At 54.7% G+C, this 22,190-nt stretch overlaps 1 protein-coding gene across 1 annotated transcript in view; it reads left to right on the top strand.

Annotated features, from left to right (window-relative positions):
• Positions 1-14,026, top strand: part of LOC116957032 (uncharacterized) — a 39,015-nt gene extending 24,989 nt beyond the window's left edge. Inside the window, exons 9-12 of the mRNA XM_076055091.1 lie at positions 83-206; positions 3,462-3,544; positions 10,706-10,824; positions 13,250-14,026. Of these exons, the coding sequence (XP_075911206.1) occupies positions 83-206; positions 3,462-3,544; positions 10,706-10,824; positions 13,250-14,026 (1,103 nt within the window). The remainder of the gene's footprint in view (positions 1-82; positions 207-3,461; positions 3,545-10,705; positions 10,825-13,249) is intronic.
• Positions 14,027-22,190: the final 8,164 nt, after the last annotated feature.

Genomic DNA, 22,190 nt, shown 5'->3' with positions numbered 1-22,190 from the left:
TGTGGTAATGTTTGTGGTAATGTTTGTGGTAATGTTTGTGGTAATGTTTGTGGTAATGTTTGTGGTAATGGTTGTGCCCCAGGTAACGACGTAGGCCGAAGCTCATTTGGAGCTCTCCACGTGCGACAGGCATTCAGCTCGGCCTTCCTCACCCTGAGCCACGCCGTGAGTCCACTCGCTCACCACTACCGCTCCAGCCAGGGCTCGTGAGTTACTCACCACTCGCTCACCACTCGCTCACCACTCGCTCACCACTCGCTCACCACTACCGCTCCAGCCAGGGCTCGTGAGTTACTCACCACTCGCTCGCTCACCACTCGCTCACCACTCACTCACCACTCACTCACCACTCGCTCACCACTACCGCTCCTGCCAGGGCTCGTGAGCTACTCACCACTCGCTCGCTCACCACTCGCTCACCACTCGCTCACCACTCACTCACCACTCGCTCACCACTACCGCTCCAGCCAGGGCTCGTGAGCTACTCACCACTCACTCACCACTTGCTCACTCACCACTCGCTCGCTCGCTCACCACTCGCTCACCACTACCGCTCCAGCCAGGGCTCGTGAGTTACTCACCACTCGCTCACCACTCACTCACCACTCGCTCACCACTCGCTCACTCACCACTCACCACTCGCTCACCACTACCGCTCCAGCCAGGGCTCGTGAGTTACTCACCACTCGCTCACCACTCGCTCACCACTCACTCACCACTCACTCACCACTCGCTCACCACTACCGCTCCAGCCAGGGCTCGTGAGTTACTCACCACTCGCTCACCACTCGCTCACCAGTCGCTCACCACTCACTCGCTCACCACTCGCTCACCACTCGCTCACCACTCACTCGCTCACTCACCACTCGCTCACCACTCACTCACCACTCGCTCACCAGTTCCGCTCCAGCCAGGGCTCGTGAGTTACTCACCACTCACTCACCACTCACTCACTCACCACTCGCTCACCACTCACTCACCACTCACTCACCACTCGCTCACCACTCGCTCACTCACTCACTCACCACTCGCTCACCACTCACCACGCACTCACCACGCACTCACCACTCACTCACCACTCGCTCACCACTCACTCACCACTCGCTCACCACTCGCTCACCACTCACTCACCACTCGCTCACCAGTTCCGCTCCAGCCAGGGCTCGTGAGTTACTCACCACTCACTCACCACTCACTCACTCACCACTCGCTCGCTCACCACTCGCTCACCACTCACTCACCACTCACTCACTCACCACTCACTCACCGCTCGCTCACTCACCACTCGCTCACTCACCACTCGCTCACCACTACTCACCACTACTCACCACTCACCACTCACTCACTGCTCGCTCACCACTACCGCTCCAGCCAGGGCTCACGCTCGTGAGTTACTCACCACTCGCTCACCACTCGCTCACCACTCGCTCACTCACCACTTGCTCACCACTCACTCACCACTCGCTCACAACTCGCTCACCACTCACTCACTCACTCACCACTCGCTCACCACTCACTCACCACTCACTCACCACTCACTGTTGTGACGATTTTCATGTTGTGATGGTGGTTGTGGTGGTTGTGACGATGTTGTGGTGGTGGTTGTGGTGGTGGTTGTGGTGATGTTGATGTGGTTGTGGTGGTTGTTGGTGGTAGTTGTTGGTGGTGGTTGTGTTTTGGTTGTGACGATTTTCATGTTGTGATGTTGTGGTTGTGGTGGTTGTGTTTGTGTTGTGGTGGTGGTGGTGATTGTGATGTTGGTTGTGGTGATGTTGATGTTGTGGTGGTGGTTGTTGGTGGTTGTGTTGTGGTTGTCACGATTTTCATGTTGTGATGGTGGTTGTAATGGTTTTGGTGGTTGTGGTGGTTGTGACGATGTTCATGTTGTGGTGTTGGTGGTTGTGGTGGTGGTGGTTGTGGTGGTGGTTGTGGTGGTGGTTGTGGTGATGCTGATATTGTGGTTGTGGTGCTGGTTTAGGTGGTGGTGGTGGTTGTGGTGGTGGTGGTTGTGGTGATGCTGATATTGTGGTTGTGGTGATGGTGGTTGTGGTTGTGGTGGTGGTTGTGGTGGTGAAGGTTGTGGTGGTGGTGGTTGTGGTGGTGGTTGTGGTGGTGGAGGTTGTGGTGGTGGTTGTGGTGGTTGTGGTGGTGGTGGTTGTGGTGGTGGTGGTTGTGGTGGTAATGCTGATATTGTGGTGGTGGTGGTTGTGGTGGTTGTGGTGGTGGTGGTTGTGGTGGTTCTGGTTGTGGTGATGCTGATATTGTGGTGGTGGTGGTGGTGGTGGTTGTGGTGGTTGTGGTGGTTGTGGTGGTGATGCTGATATTGTGGTTGTGGTGATGGTGGTTGTAGTTGTGGTGGTGGTGGTGGTTGTGGTGGTGATGCTGATATTGTGGTGGTGATGGTGGTGGTGGTTGTGGTGGTGGTTGTGGTGGTGATGCTGATATTGTGGTTGTGGTGGTTGTGGTGGTGGTTGTGGTGGTGATGCTGATATTGTGGTGGTTGTGGTTGTGGTGGTAGTGGTGGTGACGGTGGTTGTGGTTGTGGTGGTGGTTGTGGTTGTGGTGGTGGTTGTGGTGTTGATGGTTGTGGTGATGGTTGTGGTTGTGGTGATGGTTGTGGTGGTGGTTGTGGTGGTTGTGGTGGTCGTGGTTGTGGTGGTTGTGGTGGTGGAGGTTGTGGTGGTGGTGGAGGTTGTGGTGGTTGTGGTGGTTGTGGTGGATGTGGTGGTTGTGGTGGTGGAGGTTGTGGTGGTGGTTGTGGTGGTTGTGGTGGTGGTTGTGGTGGTGGAGATTGTGGTGGTTGTGGTGGTGATGCTGATATTGTGGTTGTGGTGGTTGTGGTGGTGGTTGTGGTGGTGATGCTGATATTGTGGTGGTTGTGGTTGTGGTGGTAGTGGTGGTGACGGTGGTTGTGGTTGTGGTGGTGGTTGTGGTGGTGATGCTGATATTGTGGTTGTGGTGGTTGTGGTGGTGGTTGTGGTGGTGATGCTGATATTGTGGTGGTTGTGGTTGTGGTGGTAGTGGTGGTGACGGTGGTTGTGGTTGTGGTGGTGGTTGTGGTTGTGGTGGTGGTTGTGGTGTTGATGGTTGTGGTGATGGTTGTGGTTGTGGTGATGGTTGTGGTGGTGGTTGTGGTTGTGGTGGTTGTGGTGGTGATGGTTGTGGTTGTGGTGATGGTTGTGGTTGTGGTGATGGATAACTACTCACCACTACTCACCAATACTACTGGTTGTGGTGATGGTTGTGGTGGTGGTTGTGGTTGTGGTGGTTGTGGTGGTGATGGTTGTGGTTGTGGTGATGGTTGTGGTTGTGGTGATGGTTGTGGTTGTGGTGGTTGTGGTGGTGATGGTGGTTGTGGTGATGGTTGTGGTTGTGGTGATGGTTGTGGTTGTGGTGATGGTTGTGGTTGTGGTGATGGTTGTGGTGGTTGTGGTGATGGTGGTGGTGGTGGTTGTGTGCAGGTTGTTGGGCCGCGTGGTGCGTGTGGCGGAGGAGGTGGTTCAGTACCGCGCCTGGATCCAGCGACAGTGGGGACAGCTGAACAGTGAGACCACTCACCAATACTCACCACTACTACTCACCACTACTCACCACTACTACTCACCACTAGTACTCACCACTACTACTCACCACTACTACTCACCACTACTACTCACCACTACTCACCACTACTCACGACTACTCACCACTACTACTCACCACTACTCACCACTACTACTCACCACTACTACTCACCACTACTCACCACTACTCACCAATACTACTCACCACTACTCACCAATACTACTCACCACTACTCACCAATACTCACCAATACTCAGCACTACTACTCACCACTACTACTCACCACTACTCACCACTACTACTCACCACCACTCACTACTACTCACCATTCACTCGCCACTACTCACCACTCGCTCACCACTACTCACCAATACTACTCACCACTACTCACCAATACTCACCACTACTACTCACCACTACTCACCACTACTACTCACCACTACTCACCACTACTCACGACTACTCACCACTACTACTCACCACTACTCACCACTACTACTCACCACTACTACTCACCACTACTACTCACCACTACTCACCACTACTCACCAATACTACTCACCACTACTCACCAATACTCACCAATACTCAGCACTACTACTCACCACTACTACTCACCACTACTCACCACTACTACTCACCACCACTCACTACTACTCACCATTCACTCGCCACTACTCACCACTCGCTCACCACTACTCACCAATACTACTCACCACTACTCACCAATACTCACCACTACTACTCACCACTACTCACCACTACTACTCACCACTACTCACCACTACTCACGACTACTCACCACTACTACTCACCACTACTCACCACTACTACTCACCACTACTACTCACCACTACTACTCACCACTACTCACCACTACTCACCAATACTACTCACCACTACTACTCACCACTACTCACCAATACTACTCACCACTACTCACCAATACTCACCAATACTCAGCACTACTACTCACCACTACTACTCACCACTACTCACCACTACTCACCACTACTCACCACTACTACTCACCACCACTCACTACTACTCACCATTCACTCGCCACTACTCACCACTCGCTCACCACTACTCACCAATACTACTCACCACTACTCACCAATACTCACCACTACTACTCACCACTACTCACCACTACTACTCACCACTACTACTCACCACCACTCACCACTACTCACCACTACTCACCATTCACTCACCACTACTCACCATTCACTCACCACTACTCACCACTACTACTCACCACTACTACTCACCACTACTACTCACCACTACTCACCACCACTACTCACCACTACTACTCACCACCACTCACCACTACTCACCACTACTCACCATTCACTCACCACTACTCACCACTCGCTCACCACTACTCACCACTACTACTCACCACTACTCACCATTCACTCACCACTACTCACCACTACTCACCACTACTACTCACCATTACTACTCACCACTACTCACCACTACTACTCACCACTACTCACCACTCACCACTACTACTCACCACTACTACTCACCACTACTACTCACCACTCACCACTACTACTCACCACTACTCACCACTAGTACTCACCACTACTCACCACCACTCACCACTACTCACCACCACTCACCACTACTACTCACCACTACTCACCACTACTCACCACTACTACTCACCACTACTACTCACCAATACTCACCACTACTCACCACTACACTCACCACTACTCACCACCACTCACCACTACTACTCACCACTACTACTAACCACTACTACTCACCACTACTACTCACCACTACTCACAACTACTCACCACTACTACTCACCACTACTCACCACTACTACTCACCACTACTACTCACCACTACTCACCACTACTACTCACCACTACTCACCACTCGTACTCACCACTACACACCACCACTCACCACTACTCACCACCACTCACCACTACTACTCACCACTACTACTCACCACTACTACTCACCACTACTACTCACCACTACTACTCACCACTACTACTCACCACTACTACTCACCAATACTCACCACTACTCACCACTACACTCACCACTACTCACCACTACTACTCACCACTACCACTCACCACTACACTCACCACTACTACTCATTACTACTCACCACTACTACTCACCACTACTACTCACCACTACTACTCACCACTACTCACCACTACTACTCACCACTACTACTCATCACTACTACTCACCACTACTCACCATTCACTCACCACTACTCACCACTATTCACCACTACTACTCACCACTACTACTCACCAATACTACTCACCACTACTACTCACCACTACACTCACCACTTCTACTCACCACTACTCACCACTACTCACCACTAGTACACTCACCACTACTCACCACTACTACACTCACCACTACTCACCACTACTACTCACCACTACTCACCACTACTACTTACCACTCGCTCACCACCACTCACCACTCGCTCACCACTACTACTCACCAATACTACTCACCACTACTACTCACCACTACTACTCACCACTACTACTCACCACCACTCACCACTACTACTCACCACCACACTCACCACTACTACTCACTACTACTACTCACCACTACTCAGCACTACTACTCACCACACTCACCACTACTACTCACCACTACTACTCACCACACTCACCACTACTACTCACCACTACTCACCACTACTCACCTCAGCGTCTCCCTCAGCGTCTCCCCCACGTCTCCCTCAGCATCTCCCTCAGCGTCTCCCTCAGTGTCTCCCCCACGTCTCCCTCAGTGTCTCCCCCACATCTCCCTCAGTGTCTCCCTCAGCATCTCCCTCAGTGTCTCCCTCAGCGTCTCCCTCAGTGTCTCCCTCAGCGTCTCCCCCACGTCTCCCCCAGTGTCTCCCTCAGTGTCTCCCTCAGTGTCTCCCTCAGTGTCTCCCTCAGTGTCTCCCTCAGTGTCTCCCTCAGTGTCTCCGTCAGCGTCTCCCTCAGTGTCTCCCTCAGTGTCTCCCTCAGTGTCTCCCTCAGTGTCTCCCTCAGTGTCTCCCTCAGTGTCTCCCTCAGTGTCTCCCTCAGTGTCTCCCTCACGTCTCCCTCAGCGTCTCCTTCAGTGTCTCCCTCAGTGTCTCCCTCAGTGTCTCCCTCAGTGTCTCCCTGAGCGTCTCCCTCAGTGTCTCCCTCAGCGTCTCCCTCAGTGTCTCCCTCAGTGTCTCCGTCAGCGTCTCCCTCAGCGTCTCCCCCACGTCTCCCTCAGCATCTCCCTCAGCGTCTCCCTCAGTGTCTCCCCCACGTCTCCCTCAGTGTCTCCCCCACATCTCCCTCAGTGTCTCCCTCAGTGTCTCCCCCACGTCTCCCTCAGTGTCTCCCCCACATCTCCCTCAGTGTCTCCCCCACATCTCCCTCAGTGTCTCCCTCAGCATCTCCCTCAGTGTCTCCCTCAGCGTCTCCCTCAGCGTCTCCCTCAGTGTCTCCCTCAGTGTCTCCCTCACGTCTCCCTCAGTGTCTCCCCCACGTCTCCCTCAGCGTCTTCCTCAGTGTCTCCCTCAGTGTCTCCCTCAGTGTCTCCCTCAGTGTCTCCCTCAGCGTCTCCCTCAGTGTCTCCCTCAGTGTCTCCCTCAGTGTCTCCCATAGTGTCTCCCTCAGCGTCTCCCTCAGTGTCTCCCTCAGTGTCTCCCTCAGCGTCTCCCTCAGTGTCTCCCTCAGCGTCTCCCTCAGTGTCTCCCTCAGTGTCTCCCTCAGTGTCTCCCCCACGTCTCCCTCAGCGTCTCCCCCAGTGTCTCCCTCAGTGTCTCCCCCACGTCTCCCTCAGTGTCTCCCTCAGTGTCTCCCCCACGTCTCCCCCAGTGTCTCCCTCAGTGTCTCCCTCAGTGTCTCCCTCAGTGTCTCCCTCAGTGTCTCCCTCAGTGTCTCCCTCAGTGTCTCCCTCAGCGTCTCCCTCAGTGTCTCCCTCACTGTCTCCCCCACGTCTCCCTCAGTGTCTCCCTCAGCGTCTCCCTCAGTGTCTCCCTCAGTGTCTCGCTCAGTGTCTCCCTCAGTGTCTCCCTCAGTGTCTCCCTCAGTGTCTCCCTCAGTGTCTCCCTCAGCGTCTCCCTCAGTGTCTCCCTCAGTGTCTCCCTCAGCGTCTCCCTCAGCATCTCCCTCAGCGTCTCCCCCAAGTCTCCCTCAGTGTCTCCCTCAGTGTCTCCCTCAGTGTCTCCCTCAGTGTCTCCCTCAGCGTCTCCCTCAGCGTCTCCCTCAGCGTCTCCCTCAGCGTCTCCCTCAGTGTCTCCCTCAGCGTCTCCCTCAGCGTCTCCCTCAGTGTCTCCCTCAGCGTCTCCCTCAGTGTCTCCCCCACGTCTCCCTCAGTGTCTCCTTCAGCGTCTCCTTCTGCGTCTCCCTCAGTGTCTCCCTCAGTGTCTCCCTCAGTGTCTCCCCCACGTCTCCCTCAGTGTCTCCCTCAGTGTCTCCCTCAGTGTCTCCCTTAGTGTCTCCCTCAGCGTCTCCCTCAGTGTCTCCCTCAGCGTCTCCCCCACATCTCCCCCATGTCTCCCTCAGTGTCTCCCTCAGTGTCTCCCTCAGTGTCTCCCTCAGTGTCTCCCTCAGCGTCTCCCTCAGTGTCTCCCTCAGTGTCTCCCTCAGTGTCTCCCTCAGCGTCTCCCTCAGTGTCTCCCTCAGTGTCTCCCTCAGTGTCTCCCTCAGTGTCTCCCTCAGCGTCTCCCTCAGTGTCTCCCTCAGTGTCTCCCTCAGTGTCTCCCTCAGTGTCTCACTCAGTGTCTCCCTCAGCGTCTCCCTCAGTGTCTCCCTCAGCGTCTCCTTCAGTGTCTCCCTCAGTGTCTCCCTCAGCGTCTCCCTCAGTGTCTCCCTCAGCGTCTCCCTCAGTGTCTCCCTCAGTGTCTCCCTCAGTGTCTCCCTCAGTGTCTCCCTCAGCGTCTCCCTCAGTGTCTCCCTCAGTGTCTCCCTCAGTGTCTCCCTCAGTGTCTCACTCAGTGTCTCCCTCAGCGTCTCCCTCAGTGTCTCCCTCAGCGTCTCCCTCAGTGTCTCCCTCAGTGTCTCCCTCAGCGTCTCCCTCAGTGTCTCCCTCAGTGTCTCCCTCAGTGTCTCCCTCAGTGTCTCACTCAGTGTCTCCCTCAGCGTCTCCCTCAGTGTCTCCCTCAGCGTCTCCCTCAGTGTCTCCCCCACGTCTCCCTCAGTGTCTCCCCCACGTCTCCCTCACGTCTCCCCCACGTCTCCCCCACGTCTCCCCCACGTCTCCCTCAGTGTCTCCCTCAGCGTCTCCCTCAGTGTCTCCCTCAGTGTCTCCCTCACGTCTCCCCCACGTCTCCCTCAGTGTCTCCCTCAGTGTCTCCCTCAGTGTCTCCCCCACGTCTCCCTCAGTGTCTCCCTCAGTGTCTCCCTCAGTGTCTCCCTCAGCATCTCCCTCAGTGTCTCCCTCAGTGTCTCCCTCAGCGTCTCCCCCACGTCTCCCTCAGTGTCTCCCTCAGTGTCTCCCTCAGTGTCTCCCTCAGTGTCTCCCTCACTGTCTCCCCCACGTCTCCCTCAGTGTCTCCCTCAGCGTCTCCCTCAGTGTCTCCCTCAGTGTCTCCCCCACTTTTCCCTCAGCGTCTCCCTCAGTATCTCCCTCAGTGTCTCCCTCAGTGTCTCCCTCAGTGTCTCCCTCAGTGTCTCCCTCAGTGTCTCCCTCAGTGTCTCCCCCACTGTCTCCCTCAGTGTCTCCCTCAGTGTCTCCCTCAGTGTATCCCCCACGTCTCCCCCACGTCTCCCTCAGTGTCTCCCTCAGTGTCTCCCCCACGTCTCCCTCAGTGTCTCCCTCAGTGTCTCCCTCAGCGTCTCCCACCAGTGTCTCCCTCAGCGTCTCCCTCAGTGTCTCCCTCAGTGTCTCCCTCAGTGTCTCCCCCACGTCTCCCCCACGTCTCCCTCAGTGTCTCCCTTAGTGTCTCCCTCAGTGTCTCCCTCAGTGTCTCCCTCAGTGTCTCCCTCAGCGTCTCCCTCAGTGTCTCCCTCAGCGTCTCCCTCAGTGTCTCCCTTAGTGTCTCCCCCACTTCTCCCTCAGTGTCTCCCTCAGTGTCTCCCTCAGTGTCTCCCTCAGTGTCTCCCTCAGTGTCTCCCCCACGTCTCCCTCAGTGTCTCCCTCAGTGTCTCCCTCAGTGTCTCCCTCAGCGCCTCCCTCAGTGTCTCCCTCAGTGTCTCCCTCAGTGTCTCCCCCACGTCTCCCTCAGTGTCTCCCTCAGTGTCTCCCCCATGTCTCCCTCAGTGTCTCCCTCAGCGTCTCCCTCAGCGTCTCCCCCAGTGTCTCCCTCAGTGTCTCCCCCACTTTTCCCTCAGTGTCTCCCTCAGTGTCTCCCTCAGTGTCTCCCTCAGTGTCTCCCCCACTTTTCCCTCAGCGTCTCCCTCAGTGTCTCCCTCAGTGTCTCCCTCAGTGTCTCCCTCAGCGTCTCCCTCAGTGTCTCCCTCACGTCTCCCTCAGTGTCTCCCCCAGTGTCTCCCTCAGTGTCTCCCTCAGTGTCTCCCCCACGTCTCCCTCAGCGTCTCTCTCAGCGTCTCCCTCATCGTCTCCCCCCGTCTCCCTCAGCGTCTCCCTCAGTGTCTCCCTCAGTTTCTCCCTCAGTGTCTCCCTCAGTGTCTCCCTCATCGTCTCCCCCCGTCTCCCTCAGCGTCTCCCTCAGTGTCTCCCTCAGTGTCTCCCTCAGTGTCTCCCTCAGCGTCTCCCTCAGTGTCTCCCTCAGCGTCTCCCTCAGTGTCTCCCTCAGTGTCTCCCTCAGTGTCTCCCTCAGTGTCTCCCTCAGTGTCTCCCTCACGTCTCCCTCAGTGTCTCCCTCATTGTCTCCCTCACGTCTCCCTCAGTGTCTCCCTCAGTGTCTCCCTCACGTCTCCCCCACGTCTCCCTCAGTGTCTCCCTCAGCGTCTCCCCCACGTCTCCCTCAGTGTCTCCCTCAGTGTCTCCCTCAGTGTCTCCCTCAGTGTCTCCCCCACATCTCCCCCACGTCTCCCTCAGTGTCTCCCTCAGCGTCTCCCTCAGTGTCTCCCTCAGTGTCTCCCTCAGTGTCTCCCTCAGCGTCTCCCTCAGTGTCTCCCTCAGCATCTCCCCCACATTACCTGCACCTAACCTGGCACGAGCGCCATGCCGTGGTTTTCTGTGTTCACTGCAGAGGTTGACACGGAGGAGGAGGAAGAGGTGGAGGTGGTGGACGAGGAGGAAGAGGTGGTGGATGTGACCCCTAGTCCCAGGGTCGGAGTCTCTGCGTTGCAGAGAGCACAGGATTGTGCGGTGAGACATCCGCCACCACCACCATCATCATCACCATCACCAACATCATCACCATCCCATCGTCACCACCACCATCATCACCATCACCAACATCATCACCATCGTCACCACCACCATCATCACCAACATCATCACCATCGTCACCACCACCATCATCACCAACATCATCACCGTCACCACCATCGTCACCACCACCATCATCACCATCACCAACATCATCACCATCATCAACTTCACCAACATCATCACCATCATCACTTTCACCAACATCATCACCATCGTCAACACCATCTTCACCATCGTCACCACCACCACCATCATCACCAACATCATCACCATCACCAACATCATCACCATCGTCAACACCAACATCATCATCGTTAACACCATCACCAACATCATCAACATCACCAACATCATCAACATCACCAACATCATCACCACCATCATCACCATCATCACCATCGTCACCACCAACATCATCATCGTCAACACCACCAACATCATCAACATCATCACCGTCACCACCATCACCAACATCATCACCATCACCATCACCACCATCACAAACATTATCACCATCACCACCATCATCACCACCACCAACATCACCAACATCATCACCATCGTCACCATCACCAACATCACAATCACCAACATCATCACCATCGTCACCACCACCATCATCACCAACATCATCACCATCGTCACCACCACCATCATCACCAACATCATCACCGTCACCACCAACATCATCATCACCATCACCAACATCATCACCATCACCAACATCATCACCGTCACCACCATCATCACCATCGTCACCACCAACTTCACCACCAACTTCATCATCGTCAACACCATCAACATCATCAACATCATCACCGTCACCACCATCATCAACATCATCACCATCACCACCATCAACATCACCATCGTCAACACCACCAACATCATCAATATCATCACCATCACCAACATCATCACCGTCACCATCACCACCATCACAAACATTATCACCATCACCACCATCATCACCATCGTCACCACCACCAACATCACCTCTGACATCACCATCGTCACCATCACCAACATCACAATCACCAACATCATCACCATCGTCACCACCACCATCATCACCAACATCATCACCATCGTCACCACCACCATCATCACCAACATCATCACCGTCACCACCAACATCATCATCACCATCACCAACATCATCACCATCACCAACATCATCACCAACATCATCACCATCACCAACATCATCACCATCACCAACATCATCACCTTCGTCACCAACATCATCACCATCGTCACCACCACCATCATCACCAACATCATCACCGTCACCACCATCATCATCACCATCACCAACATCATCACCATCACCAACATCATCACCATCACCAACATCATCACCGTCACCAACATCATCACCATCGTCACCACCACCATCATCACCAACATCATCACCGTCACCACCATCATCATCACCAACATCATCACCATCACCAACATCATCACCATCATCACCACCATCATCACCATCGTCACCACCACCAACATCACCTCTGACATCACCATCATCACCACCATCACCGCCATCACCGCCATCACCGCCACCACCACTAAGACCACCACCAACACCATCACCACCAACATCATCACCATTGCCACCACCACCAACATCACTACTGACATCACCACCATCATCACGGAAATCACTAACATCACTCTGTCTCGGTGTCGTCTGTGTCTCTGTCTCTGAGTGTCTGTGTCTCCGTGTAATCTGTGTGTCTCTGTGTCTCTGTCTCCCAGTGTCTGTGTCTCCGTGTAATTTGTGTGTCTCTGTGTCTCTGTCTCCGAGTGTCTGTGTCTCCATGTAATCTGTGTGTCTCTGTGTAATCTGTGTGTCTCTGTGTCTCTGTCTCCGAGTGTCTGTGTCTCCGTGTAATCTGTGTGTCTCTGTGTCTCTGTCTCCCAGTGTCTGTGTCTCCGTGTTATTTGTGTGTCTCTGTGTAATCTGTGTGTCTCTGTGTCTCTGTCTCCGAGTGTCTGTGTCTCCGCTTAATCTGTGTGTCTCTATGTCTCTGTCTCCCAGTGTCTGTGTCTCCGTGTAATCTGTGTGTCTCTGTGTAATCTGTGTGTCTCTGTGTCTCTGTCTCCGAGTGTCTGTGTCTCCGTGTAATCTGTGTGTCTCTGTGTCTCTGTCTCCGAGTGTCTGTGTCTCCGTGTAATCTGTGTGTCTCTGTGTCTCTGTCTCCGAGTGTCTGTGTCTCCGTGTTATTTGTGTGTCTCTGTGTCTCTGTCTGTCCCCGAGTCCCCGTGTCGTCTCCGAGTCTACGATTCTCTGTGTCTCCGTGTCTGTGTGTCTGTCTGTCTTCGTGTCTCCTTGTCTGCGTCTCTCCACGAGCAGGCCACCTCCAACGCCGCCACCACCGCCTCCAACGCCACCGCCACCACCGCCTCCAACGCCACCACCGCCACCACCGCCTCCAACGCCACCACCGCCACCACCGCCTCCAACGCCACCGCCGGCGTCGCCACCTCTTCCCGTGTCCGGCCTCACGGCCCCGCCACACCGTCCCGCCGGCCGTCGTGGGTGGAGCCGAGGCCCTCGCGGCGAGAACGGCGCCGGCTACGAGATGCGGCCCAAGCCCTCCAAGCGCCGCGGTCGGCGGCTCCGTCGGCTCCGTCGGCTCCGTCGGCTCCGTCGGCTCCGTCGGCTCCGTCGGCTCCGTCGGCTCCGTCGGCGCCGTTGGCTCCGTCGGCTCCGTCGCCACGGTCGTCAGCTCCGTCGCCACGGTCGGCTCCGTCGCCACGGTCGGCTCCGTCACCACGGTCGGCTCCGTCGGCTCCGTCGGCTCCGTCGCCACGGTCAGCTCCGTCGCCACGGTCAGCTCCGTCGCCACGGTCAGCTCCGTCGCCACGGTCAGCTCCGTCAGCTCCGTCGCCACGGTCAGCTCCGTCAGCTCCATCAGCTCCGTCGCCACGGTCAGCTCCGTCAGCTCCGTCGCCACGGTCAGCTCCGTCGGCTCCGTCGCCACAGTCGTCGGCTCCGCCGGGCGCTGCCGTGGAGGCCCAGCGGTGCAAGCGTGACCACCGAGGCCATCGCCTACAGGGGCAGCCGCAGCAGCAGCAGCAGCGGGAGGGGGAGGGAGAGGGAGAGGACTTCCCCAGGACGAGATACTAGTGGGGGGGGGGAGAGTGGGGGGGGAGTGCGGGGGGGAGAGAGTCACCTGGGGTCAACCCCGTTCAGCAAAGGTCAACTCGGGTCAACCCCCGTTCAACGACACTCAACTCTGGTCAACCCCGCTCAACGACACTCAACTCTGGTCAACCCCCGTTCAACGACACTCAACTCTGGTCAACCCCCGCTCAACGACACTCAACTCTGGTCAACCCCCGTTCAACGACACTCAACTCTGGTCAACCCCCGCTCAACGACACTCAACTCTGGTCAACCCCCGTTCAACGACACTCAACTCTGGTCAACCCCCGTTCAACGACACTCAACTCTGGTCAACCCCCGCTCAACGACACTCAACTCTGGTCAACCCCCGTTCAACGACACTCAACTCTGGTCAACCCCCGTTCAACGACACTCAACTCTGGTCAACCCCCGTTCAACGATGGTCAACTCTGGTCAACCCCCGTTCAACAACGGTCAACTCTGGTCAACCCCCGTTCAACGACACTCAACTCTGGTCAACCCCCGTTAAACGACACTCAACTCTGGTCAACCCCCGTTCAACGACACTCAACTCTGGTCAACCCCCGTTCAACGACGGTCAACTCTGGTCAACCCCGCTCAACGACAGTCAACTCTGGTCAACCCCCGTTCAACGACACTCAACTCTGGTCAACCCCGCTCAACGACACTCAACTCTGGTCAACCCCCGCTCAACGACACTCAACTCTGGTCAACCCCCGTTCAACAACACTCAACTCTGGTCAACCCCCGTTCAACGACACTCAACTCTGGTCAACCCCCGTTCAACGACACTCAACTCTGGTCAACCCCCGTTCAACGACACTCAACTCTGGTCAACCCCCGTTCAACAACACTCAACTCTGGTCAACCCCCGTTCAACGACACTCAACTCTGGTCAACCCCGCTCAACGACACTCAACTCTGGTCAACCCCCGTTCAATGACACTCAACTCTGGTCAACCCCCGTTCAACGACACTCAACTCTGGTCAACCCCGCTCAACGACACTCAACTCTGGTCAACCCCCGTTCAACGACAGTCAACTCTGGTCAACCCCCGTTCAACGACACTCAACTCTGGTCAACCCCCGCTCAACGACACTCAACTCTGGTCAACCCCCGTTCAACGACAGTCAACTCTGGTCAACCCCCGCTCAACGACACTCAACTCTGGTCAACCCCCGTTCAACGACACTCAACTCTGGTCAACCCCCGTTCAACGACACTCAACTCTGGTCAACCCCTGCTCAACGACACTCAACTCTGGTCAACCCCCGCTCAACGACACTCAACTCTGGTCAACCCCCGCTCAACGACACTCAACTCTGGTCAACCCCCGTTCAACGACACTCAACTCTGGTCAACCCCTGCTCAACGACACTCAACTCTGGTCAACCCCCGCTCAACGACACTCAACTCTGGTCAACCCCCGCTCAACGACACTCAACTCTGGTCAACCCCCGCTCAACGACACTCAACTCTGGTCAACCCCTGCTCAACGACACTCAACTCTGGTCAACCCCCGCTCAACGACACTCAACTCTGGTCAACCCCCGCTCAACGACACTCAACTCTGGTCAACCCCCGCTCAACGACACTCAACTCTGGTCAACCCCCGTTCAACGACACTCAACTCTGGTCAACCCCCGTTCAACGACACTCAACTCTGGTCAACCCCCGCTCAACGACACTCAACTCTGGTCAACCCCCGCTCAACGACGGTCAACTCTGGTCAACCCCCGTTCAACAACGGTCAACTCTGGTCAACCCCCGTTCAACGACACTCAACTCTGGTCAACCCCCGTTCAACGACACTCAACTCTGGTCAACCCCGCTCAATGACGGTCAACTCTGGTCAACCCCCGCTCAACGACACTCAACTCTGGTCAACCCCCGCTCAACGACGGTCAACTCTGGTCAACCCCCGCTCAACGACACTCAACTCTGGTCAACCCCCGTTCAACGACACTCAACTCTGGTCAACCCCCGTTCAACGACACTCAACTCTGGTCAACCCCCGTTCAACGACACTCAACTCTGGTCAACCCCCGTTCAACGACACTCAACTCTGGTCAACTCCCGCTCAACGACACTCAACTCTGGTCAACCCCCGTTCAACGACACTCAACTCTGGTCAACCCCCGTTCAACAACACTCAACTCTGGTCAACCCCCGTTCAACGACACTCAACTCTGGTCAACCCCCGTTCAACAACACTCAACTCTGGTCAACCCCCGTTCAACGACACTCAACTCTGGTCAACCCCCGTTCAACGACAGTCACCTTGGGTCAACTTGCGATCTCCCGCAGTTACCCCGGGTGCATCTCTGTGGAACTCAGCCCCAGTGCCAGGCAACTCGGATTACCGGCTGGGCTCACGACAGCGGTTGCTGGGGAGTCGCGCGGAGTTGACGGGGAGGGTGGCGGATATACGGGATGTCGCGTGCCGGTTTTTTTTATTTTATTTTCTGCGAAAATTGTCACCCGGATCATTTGTTGACTTAAACATGTCTCTGGGTGGGCTCCGTGCGAGTTTGTGGGTCTCTGTGCGAGTTTGTGAGTCTCTGTGCGAGTCTGCGGGTCTTTGTGAGAGTCTGTGGGTCTCTGTGCGAGTCTGTGGGTCTCTGTGAGAGTAGTCTGTGGGTCTCTGTGCGAGTCTGTGGGTCTCTGTGCGAGTTTGTGAGTCTCTGTGCGAGTCTGTGAGTCTCTGTGCGAGTCTGCGGGTCTTTGTGAGAGTCTGTGGGTCTCTGTGAGAGTCTGTGGTTCTCTGTGGGTCTCTGTGAGTGTATGTGGGTCTCTGTGCGAGTCTGTGGGTCTCTGTGAGAGTCTGTGGGTCTCTGTGCGAGTCTGTGGGTCTCTGTGTGAGTAGTCTGTGGGTCTCTACTGTGTGAGTAGTCTGTGGGTCTCTACTGTGTGAGGTGAGTCTGTGAGTCTCTGTGCGAGTCTACACAAACGCCCGCAGACACGCATGGCGACGGGGACCGTGTCCAGATCTTCCAGCGATCTCTGAGCTCCTCATGCAATCTGGCCTGCAGGTTGAACCCAGGATGGATCCTAGGCAGGGCCCAGCCTCAGTATTTCTAAACCGACGAACTTGTTCCATTGTGGGGTGGGGGGAGAGGAGACTCTACATTTCTATTTGGTGTTTAAACATCTTAACACCGCCTGTTTGTTTGCCAGAAAGTGTAAAATCTACTTGAAATGTTCATACTTTTGTAATGAGAGCGCCATGTGCTGTGTTATGGCGGAGGTGGGGAGGGATGAGGAGGCGGAGCCACCCGGGAAGCCTCTGGGAGCATTCCCCAAGGTTCCAGGAGGGGCGTGGCCAGAGGCGGGGCTTAGTTCCAGGAGGGGCGTGGCCAGATGCGGGGCTTAGTTCCAGGAGGGGCGTGGCCAGATGCGGGGCTTCGTTCCAGGAGGGGCGTGGCCAGATGCGGGGCTTGGTTCCAGGAGGGGCGTGGCCAGAGGCGGGCCTTGGTTCCAGGAGGGGCGTGGCCAGAAGCGGGGCTTAGTTCCAGGAGGGGCGTGGCCAGATGCGGGGCTTCGTTCCAGGAGGGGCGTGGCCAGATGCGGGTCTTGGTTCCAGGAGGGGCGTGGCCAGAGGCGGGCCTTGGTTCCAGGAGGGGCGTGGCCAGAAGCGGGGCTTAGTTCCAGGAGGGGCGTGGCCAGAGGCGGGGCTTGGTTCCAGGAGGGGCGTGGCCAGAGGCGGGGCTTGATTCCAGGAGGGGCGTGGCCAGATGCGGGGCTTAGTTCCAGGAGGGGCGTGGCCAGAGGCGGGGCTTGGTTCCAGGAGGGGCGTGGCCAGAGACGGGGCTTGGTTCCAGGAGAGGCGTGGCCAGAGGCGGGGCTTAGTTCCAGGAGGGGGCGTGGCCAGATGCGGGGCTTAGTTCCAGTAGGGGCGTGGCCAGAGGTGGGGCTTAGTTCCAGGAGGGGCGTGGCCAGAGGCGGGGCTTGGTTCCAGGAGGGGCGTGGCCAGAGGCGGGGCTTGATTCCAGGAGGGGCGTGGCCAGATGCGGGGCTTAGTTCCAGGAGGGGCGTGGCCAGAGGCGGGGCTTAGTCGCCGGGTAGCGCAGGGGGGCGGAGCAAGGTGCGGGGTGCCGGTGTTCAAGATGGAGAGGAGCTCGCCGTCGTCAGCGCCGCCGGCCCGCCAACTCCCGTCGGCCACGAGGCGACCCGACCTCCGGCCCGACCCCCGGCCCGACCCCTGGCCCGACCTCCGGCCCGACCCCCGGCCCGACCCCCGGCCCGACCCCCGGCCCGACCCCCGGCCCGACCCCCGGCCCGACCCCCGGCCCGACCCCCGGCCCGACCTCCGGCCCGACCTCCGGCCCGACCTCCGGCCCGACCCCCGGCCTGACCTCCGGCCCGACCTCCGGCCCGACCCCCGGCCTGACCTCCGGCCCGACCCCCGGCCCGACCCCCGGCCCGACCCCCGGCCCGACCCCCGGCCCGACCCCCGGCCCGACCCCCGGCCCGACCCCCGGCCCGCCATCTCCCAGCGGCGAGCGGGTTGAGCGCCACGTGGGGCAGCGGGGCAGCCTGGGCCCGCGGATACAGTAGTGTAGTGTACAGTGTAGTGTACAGTGTAGTGTATAGTAGTGTAGTGTATAGTGTAGTGTATAGTGTAGTGTACAGTGTGGTGTATAGTGTAGTGTACAGTGTAGTGTATAGTAGTGTAGTGTATAGTGTAGTGTATAGTGTAGTGTACAGTGTGGTGTATGGTGTAGTGTACAGTGTAGTGTATAGTAGTGTATAGTGTAGTGTATAGTGTAGTGTATAGTGTAGTGTACAGTGTGGTGTATGGTGTAGTGTACAGTGTGGTGTATAGTGTAGTGTATAGTGTGGTGTATAGTAGTGTGTAGTGTATAGTGTAGTGTATAGTGTAGTGTACAGTGTAGTGTACAGTGTAGTGTATAGTGTAGTGTATAGTAGTGTAGTGTACAGTGTAGTGTATAGTGTGGTGTATAGTGTAGTGTATAGTGTAGTGTGTAGTGTATAGTAGTGTAGTATATAGTGTAGTGTATAGTAGTGTATAGTGTGGTGTATAGTAGTGTATAGTGTAGTGTACAGTGTAGTGTATAATAGTGTAGTGTACAGTGTAGTGTATAATAGTGTAGTGTACAGTGTAGTGTATAATAGTGTAGTATATAGTGTGGTGTATAGTAGTGTATAGTGTAGTGTATAGTGTAGTGTACAGTGTAGTGTATAGTGTACAGTGTAGTATATAGTGTGGTGTATTATAGTGTAGTGTATAGTGTAGTGTATAGTAGTGTAGTATATAGTGTGGTGTAGTGTATAGTGTAGTGTACAGTGTAGTGTATAGTAGTGTAGTATATAGTGTGGTGTATAGTGTAGTATAGTGTAGTGTATAGTAGTGTATAGTGTAGTGTATAGTGTACAGTAGTGTAGTATATAGTGTAGTGTATTGTAGTGCATAGTGTAGTGTATAGTAGTGTCTAGTGTAGTGTATAGTGATGTAGTGTATATGTAGTGTATAGTGAAGTGTATATGTAGTGTATAGTGTAGTGTATAGTAGTGTATAGTGTAGTGTATAGTAGTGTATAGTGTAGTGTATAGTGTAGTGTATAGTGTAGTGTGTAGTGTATTTGTAGTGTATAGCAGTGTATAGTGTAGTGTATAGTAGTGTAGTGTATAGTAGTGCAGTGTATTGTCGTGCAGTGTATAGTATAGTGTATAGTGGTGTATTGTGCTGTATAGTGTAGTGTATAGTAGTGTATAGTGTAGTATATACTAGTGTACAGTAAAAACCTTTTGATTGCGAGCACAATCCGCTCCGGTGAACGTGTTTGTCATCCAGAGCACTCGTACATCAAAGCGCTCGTACATCAAAGCACAGCGTAGTGCGTCACAGTTGCGTGATCACGTGACGCTCGGCAGTACAAGGCGTGTGCACGTGCTGCTGCTGCTGCTCGTATTGCAAGACCACCTCGCTCGTTTATCGAGTTAATATTTACTTAAAATGTTCGCGCGCGGACAAAGTTACGCGCAGTCCACGAGGTTTTGCTGCACCATCCGTAGTGAGAGAGAGGGGAGAGTGAGAGAGAGGGGGGAGAAACCACAGCCAAAGCTGTACCGAATATTTTATTGGATGAACGACTGCAATAGTAATAGGTTTTACCCTTTTAACTGGCACAAAAACTGACACCTTTATTCAAGGCATCGTGTTTGCAATGACCACAACACAAGCAGTCAAAATGCAAACAAAAAAGACAACTCTGATAATATTATTATTATCAGACAACTCTGATAATAATAATTATTATTATCAGACAACTCTGATAATAATAATATTATCAGAGTTGTCTTTTTTGAGTTGTCTGATAATAATAATATTATCAGAGTTGTCTTTTTTGTTTGCATTTTGACTGCTTGTAATAATATTATCAGAGGTGTCTCTTTTTGTTTGCATTTTGACTGCTTGTGTTGTGGTCATTGCAAACATGATGCCTTGAATAAAGGTGTCAGTTTTTGTGCCAGTTAAAAGGGTAAAACCTATTCCTATATCTTGTTTCTGGCAAAGGAGGTCTCATAATGAACGACTGCAAGTTATAACCCGTGTCGGAGCCCACACTTTGATGGTACCCCCAACAAAAATTTTTAAATCCTATTTCTCACCCACCCACCCACCCCTGTCCCCCTGGTCCCGGTCGCCTTCTTCAGGAAGGTTGTCCTCTGGTCCGCTACGCTGGTGGCGAGACGCGTCGTGGATTTGTGATCGGAGGCGATGGTTTTTTGTTTGTGACTCCCACGTTCATCGCAAGCCCCGCCGCTACGTGGTTGATACGGAAACTTGGTGCCCTGACTTCTTGGTGTTTGGACATCTTAAGAGCAACCCTGTTGTGTTGCTGGTTGTTTTGTCCTTTCGGGCAAGTCACGTGCAAAGAAAAACAATAAAATAATAGATGACGTTTCCATTGCGGCAGAAGCAAACGTCTTCAGGTGAGAACTGTAGCCAAATGCAAGCTCGGAGAGAGACGCACGGAGAGAGACACAGAGAGAGAGACACAGAGACAGAGACACAGAGAGACAGAGAGAGACACACAGAGAGAGACAGAGACACACAGACACAGAGTCACACAGAGAGAGACACACAGAGAGAGACACACACAGACAGAGAGACAGAGAGAGACACAGAGAGAGAGACACAGAGACACACAGGCACAGAGAGACACACAGACACTGAGAGACACAGACACAGAGAGACACAGACAGAGAGACAGATACAGAGAGAGAGACAGACAGAGATTCACACGGAGAGAGAGACACGGAGAGAGAGACACACAGAGAGAGAGACACACAGAGAGAGAGAGAGACACAGAGAGAGAGAGACACACACAGAGACACAGAAAGAGAGAGAGAGACTCACACAGAGAGAGACAGACAGAGAGAGAGACACATACACAGAGACGGAGAGACATACACAGAGACAGACACACGGAGAGACAAGGAGACATACAGAGACATACACAGAGAGACACATACACAGAGACACAGACATACACAGAGACACATACACAGAGACAGACACACAGAGAGACATACACAGAGAGAGACGGAGAGAGATACACAGAGACAGACACACAGAGAGACACACACAGAGACAGACACACAGAGAGACACAGATAGAGACATACACAGAGACACAGACAGAGAGACATACACAGAGACACACACAGAGAGAGACACACAGACATACACAGAGACTCACACAGAGAGAGAGAGAGACATACAGAGAGGCAGAGAGACATACATAGAGACACAAAGAGAGAGACATACACTGAGAGACACACAGAGACACACAGAGATAGAGAGAGACATACACAGAGACACAGACAGAAAGACATACACAGAGACACACGGAGAGAGACATACACACAGAGAGACACAGAGAGACACACAGACACACACAGACACAGAGACACACAGAGAGACACACACAGAGAGACACAGAGACACACACAGAGAGACACACAGAGACACAGACACACACAGAGACACAGAGAGACACACACACAGACAGAGACACACACAGAGAGACACACACACACAGAGACACACACAGACACACAGACAGACACACACAGACACACACAGACACACACACAGACACACAGAGAGACAACA

This window comes from Petromyzon marinus, chromosome 69 (genome assembly GCF_048934315.1).
Source record: "Petromyzon marinus isolate PM22_M1 ecotype Great Lakes invasive population chromosome 69, UKy_Petmar_22M1.pri1.0, whole genome shotgun sequence".
Lineage (NCBI taxonomy): Eukaryota > Metazoa > Chordata > Hyperoartia > Petromyzontiformes > Petromyzontidae > Petromyzon > Petromyzon marinus.
Note: the sequence above shows the minus strand (reverse complement) of the source record. Positions and strands in the feature narration are given on the sequence as shown.